General features: G+C 32.2%; 1 protein-coding gene across 1 annotated transcript; it reads right to left on the bottom strand.

The window, feature by feature from the left end:
• Window positions 1–3,038: 3,038 nt before the first annotated feature.
• On the bottom strand, window positions 3,039–5,434 carry LOC112703320 (E3 ubiquitin-protein ligase WAV3). Its single transcript, XM_025754725.3, has 2 exons — window positions 5,039–5,434; window positions 3,039–4,953 (listed from the first exon to the last, which is right to left on the bottom strand). Exons 1-2 carry the CDS (start codon window positions 5,243–5,245, stop codon window positions 3,265–3,267), a joined length of 1,896 nt encoding a protein of 631 aa, XP_025610510.1. The 5' UTR covers window positions 5,246–5,434; the 3' UTR covers window positions 3,039–3,264.
• Window positions 5,435–5,970: the final 536 nt, after the last annotated feature.

Below are 5,970 nucleotides of genomic sequence, written 5' to 3'. Positions count from 1 at the left end.
TGGTTACGTGCCCACAAAGTAGCTGAAAATTGGTTGTACAGAAAGGTGGAAATTAAAACTAAGCTAAGTAGCCAGCTGATAGATGCTCATCGAAGGATTTTAATTGTCACCAGTTACGGGCAATCAAAAATGGCATTTATGAAACTATGGTGTCGTCATATGCTCTTAAATCGTGATCATATCCATATCCAATGAGCTTGTCACGGAGAGGTTGCTAATTGCCGCTAGTAATCAATTTCTAATATATTTTTTTCGATAGATATATAATTATTTATATATTTTTTTATTAAATTAATTTAAAAAAAATAGTTTTGTAATATATTATAAAATTTATTCAATTTAAAAATTTAAAGTTCGATCCTTATTAATTCTTAAACAAAATTTTAACATAAAATAAATAAAAATAAAATAAAATTTTATACAAAAATTCAATCAAATCTAAAAAATTTTTATATAAAAAAATATATTAGATATATAATTATTTAGATATTTTTTTATTAAGTTAAACTTTTAAAAGAGTAATTTCATAATATTTGCATTAGGTTAAATACTTGCATTATTTCATTTGTTAAATGTTATTTTTTTAAAGTTAAAATAATGCTAAATATTTTGCACAAAATTATATTTTTTTATTTGTGTTCGAATTCTGAATATAGAAAAAATAAGCCATCTGCATTTACGTCTGAATCGCATTGAAAATTTCGAAGCTTCTTTCATGTCTAGGCGAATCAGATATGCACTTTAAGAAAGGCCACGTTACTATTGAGAGATGCGGTTACGTTACTATTCCAATGATTACAATTTAACACTCAAGGGCCCTTCAACTTTTTAGTTGAAATGGATTGGGTATAGCAATAAAAGATACCAAAGGCTGGAAAGGAATTATTATGCAATGTAATCATTCGTGCATTATTTTCCCTTCAACAAATTCCACACACTTTTCTTATGCTCTGTTTTTTTCCTCTGACGTTATTTACTGAAAAAAAAATCATCTTTAGTATAATTTTCTTATTGAATATCAATATGATGTTTAATTGGCACCAAAATCAAAGAATATAACAATTCGAAGAACAAATTAATTTTATTGCTTTATTAACAACTTTTTGTTATCTATGCAAAATCTCCATCATAACATGCCAGCATGCAATGCAAGAGAATTTTGGAGAGTAAATAGTTAAATTTGTTTTTAAAAGATTTTTTTTAAATTGGTTTTAAAATAATTTTTTTAATTATATTTGTTTTTTAAAAATTTTAAATTAATTATATTAATTTTTCTATCACTTTTATTTACCGTATCAAAATTTATTAATATAATACGTTAAGTAACACCACAATATACATCTAAGAGTCGTAATTTATTATTAACATAATAAGTTTATGAAACTATATCAAATTAAAATCTAATAATTGAGAAAAAAATTGAGTTATTGAAATTCTTTCATTTGGAGTTGATTTGATCTAATTTCATAAACTAATTATGTTAATAGTCAATTAGAACTATTAGGTGTGTATTGTAATGTTATTTAACGTACTACATTAACAAATTCTGACACTGTTAACAATAAAAAATGACGAAAGGACTAACATAATTAATTTAAAATTTTAAAGGATGAATTTAATTAAAAAATTTTTCGGAGCTAATTTGAAGGATGAGTGATCTTTTAGGAATTAATTTGACTATTTATTCAAACTTTTGGTATCTTCCAAATTCTGATTCTAAAAGGACTTTCTTATTCAAGAAATTCATTGGTCAGCGGCAAACTTTTAAATGAAATTTAGTTTGCTTTAGCCAGTCAAAATAAAAGATACAATGAAAAAAAATTTTTTGTAAAATCTAATAGTCCTGGTTAATAGGTCAATTTTATAATTCTTACTATTAGTGTCTAAATTTTATTAAACTTATTTTTTATATTAAATTTTAAATATTTAAAAATTATTTATTTTTATACTTTTTAAACTAAATATTAATTTTAAAATTTTTTTAGTAAATTAGATATCATAACAATGACCTAATTAATAAGAAAATCATTCAGATAAACACGTTTAAAATAATTTTTTTAAAGATATTTTTTAATAATTAAAATTTAATAAATATAACTGATTAAATCGTATTATTATTGTCAAAATTATATCAGATAAATTGATTTGGCCAAAAAATTCATGACTAAATCTTGAACTGTCTAAATTAATATTTTTTTTATAGAAAATGACAAAATATTTTTATTATTATTATTTTATATACGTATATATATTAATTTTGAGAACCTAAATTCCAACCCTTCTTTTTTTTGTGCCGTCATTGGATTAAGATTTAGGATTTTCAAAATATATATAATATGAGTATTTTAGTCATTTTCTATAATAAGGTATTGTAGTCATTTTTTATAAAAAGAAATATTAATTTAAAAAAATATATTAAAAAAATGTTTTAGACATCTTAACTTGAGTAACTCCTAATTAATAACGTTCCATAATACTCCTTTCTAAATAAACGAACTTTCCGTTTCACCCTTAACCTATAAAGCACGACACTTCCTTAATTTATCGTGTCCTCGTGTCGGACACATTTCGGATACGATATATATTGATACTCGTTCGACACGCATGTTTTTTGTGCTCAATCATGTCTTAATAAAAAAATTCTTTTTAGATACGTTTGGACACACCTAAATACCATTACATATCAGCGTGTCTAGTCTTATTCTTAACATGTATTCTTAAAATGAGTTTAGAAATAATATATATTATTAATTATTAAAACAAAAAATATTTTAAATACTTTATATAATTAAAAAAATAGTAAAAATAATTAAACAATTAATTTATATTTTAATATTAATAAAATATTAAAATATTATTATAATTTATCTAAAAAATATTTAATATTTTATATATATACTGTGTCCTCGTATTTTATAAAAATTTTTAAATTTATTTATCTACGTATCTGTACATATTGTATTCCATGTTCGTGTCAATATCTATAAATCATAGTTCTTAAATTTTTTATTATTTTCTTAGTTATCTTTTAAACTCTCTTTTATCCCACAAAATTTTTCCTATTTTATTAAGGTGAATTCTATAGTGCCTATAATTTGGTGCCTAACTTTTGCCTAATTTATTTTTCATGGTAACTTTTGAATATTTAATAATTATTTATTTTTATATTTTTAAAATTAAATATTAATTTTTAATCCTTTTTAATAAGTTAGGCAAACACTTTTAGGCACCATACCTTTTATTAAATACAAAATTAATTACACACTAGAACCTAGCATTTTCGAAGCCGTGCAAGTCAGTGACTCTATTCAATGACTTCTTCATTGTTGCCATCTTAGCCAGCTTCTCAGCTGCTCTCCAAGCTGAAGTCGGTGTCAATGCCTCCTCGCCACTCTCATCCACCGCCCTCCCTTGCCTCTCATACTGTGCTTTCTGCCACTGAATCTCTGCCAGCTCAGCCTCCAAGCCACGCACATACTCGTCCACTGAAGCCGAGCCACACTGAGCTAAAAGCTCTCGAGCCGAAACCACCACACAATAAGCATTGGAAAACTCATTCTGATCCAACAGTTTCCTTGACTTGGAAATGGCTCGGCTCGTCACAAACACATTCCTAAGCCTCTCGGCTCTGCCACCAAGCCGTAGCGCCACTGGAAGCGCTTGCTCCCTACCGCACACAGTGTCCTGTTTCACCGAATCTTTATAGACACACTTCACGTTCATCACGTGATGGCTTCCCAATGCTGACGTGGCCACTCTCAACTCCACCAACAGTTCCCTCTCTTCTTCAGCGTACAAATCGCCAATCGTAAAGGCTTCAGAGCCAAGCGATGTGGGCCGTCCATTATTACAGGAATAAACATCTCTGATCTCAGCATGATGCGATGAAACTCCGAGCTGAACTGTTAAATCATGCACCGTTACGCTGAATAATTCCTCAATGCGCTTCGCACAATGATCCTCATCCGGTTGGAAGCCGAACAAGGTTCTTTTCCCGAACCCAAACGATTGAACCGGGACTTCTATAAAGGTGAACCGGGAAGACACGTGGCTGAAGCCGAAGCTTTCTCGTTGATTCTTCCAATTACTTGTTTCTGAGAAGAGAACAACGGAGGCCAACGGATTTCTTTCCCTTCGGTCTTCTAGAACCTTCGCTGCTTTCCTCAGAGCTTCTACACCGCCTGAGGCGGCTATTTGTCGGCCGGAGATGAGGCGGTCGACGATGCGCCGAGCCACCCGCTGTCCCTGCGCCGTCATTCTCCGCAGCGGCATCAACCGTTTCGATGAATCCGAATAAGCCACGATTGCGAGCCGGTCGACGGAGCCGAGCGATGAGATAACCAAACGCATCGCACGCTTCAGCATATGAAGCTTCGTGCCGCTCATGCCGGCGCCGACGTTGACAACCGTGACAAGATCCACCGGTGGCGAGGCACCGATCTGACTACACGATGGCGGTGGCGGAGCCTTGACTCTTAGAACCAAAGCATAAGTCTCGTGGCTCTGTGACGACGTTATGACAGCACACTCTGGCATCAGCTTCACCCGTACATTCCTTGAATCAGCGTCCTTCGTTATCATTGGAGGCTTTGATGGATTTACGAAAAAGCCCTGGAAAACGTCGTTTTGGTCTTCGTCGTCGTTGTTTTCGTCGGCCTCCGGAATCGGAGCGATTTGGCAACCGGAGAAGGGAGAAGGGAGAGGCTCATCGTCGTCGTATGGTCTTACCGAATCGGATTGCTTCTTCGCTTCGAATATTTTGGTGGTTACGACGTCGTTTTGTTGCGGAAGGGCAGGAACGACTTTCCACGTGGCGTTGCAGACGGGGCACGTGTTGTTGCTGCTGACGTGGCCGACGATGCAGGGGGAGTGAAAAGCATGACCGCATTCCGCAGTGTAAATTGCCGTTCCCAGCCCCGTCTTCACGCTGTTCAAACAGATTCCACAACTACTCTGTTACACACAATTAAAAAAATGTTACAAATTAAACTAGTAATTTTGTATAATTATGAGTATTAGTGTTTTTAAGTTATGTTACTCTGAATTTGAAGCTGTTTCTGAACAGGGATAGCTTGAAGCTAGGGGAGCGTGGAGTGGATGGATTTGATGTTGAATCTGCGGTGTCTGAGACTGAGAGGAAGCTCAATCTGACGCAGGTGGTTGGGGATTGGCTTCGGTGTTGGTTATGTAAAATTGTGGATTCTGGGTTACGGGTGCAGAACGCTCTTCTCCAACCACCCCCCATGTAAAATTTTGTTATGTTGTTCTTTCTCTATATGCCTATCTTATAACTCTTTGTTTATTTACGTTTTATTGAGAAGGATGAGAACTTAGGGGCGAGAGAGAGAGAGAGAGAGACAATTGGTTTGTTGAATCAACATAAAGGTGCCATAGAAGAACAATAATGGAGTATTTAGGAGAGGAGTGCCTACATGGATTTATATGCTGTACATACTATACTAATACTAGCACGGTACTTCTCTTTCTTTCTCTGTCACTGACTCACTCACTGACTCATGGAGATTTTTCTTTAAAATAAATAAATAAATAAATAAATAAATAAAAATGTTGTTAGCAATAAACACTTTTTGTCAATATTTACTCGTAATTCCGGTCAACATTTTATTTCTATATTATTATAGATTTAATATTTAAAAAATTAAAATTTAATTTTTAATATTTAAAATCGGTTAAGTATTAGATTTATAAATTTTATTAGTCATGAGTATTACAATCCAACTAAAAATCATAATTTGGTATCGTACGTTATAGTCGACTTAATGAGTTATAATTCGATTCAAACAATACAATTTAAAATTGAATCCTCGACCAAATATCATAACGTTCTGATATGATATAACTATTCTTCAATTAAAATGATCATAATAAACTTAACCCTTAACACCTCGTCCTACATATAAAGAAGGTAAGATATTTTTTGGGGGGATACGAATACACACTGAACTGATT

Source organism: Arachis hypogaea, chromosome 7 (assembly GCF_003086295.3).
Source record: "Arachis hypogaea cultivar Tifrunner chromosome 7, arahy.Tifrunner.gnm2.J5K5, whole genome shotgun sequence".
NCBI classification, from domain to species: Eukaryota; Viridiplantae; Streptophyta; class Magnoliopsida; order Fabales; family Fabaceae; genus Arachis; species Arachis hypogaea.
Note: the sequence above shows the minus strand (reverse complement) of the source record. Positions and strands in the feature narration are given on the sequence as shown.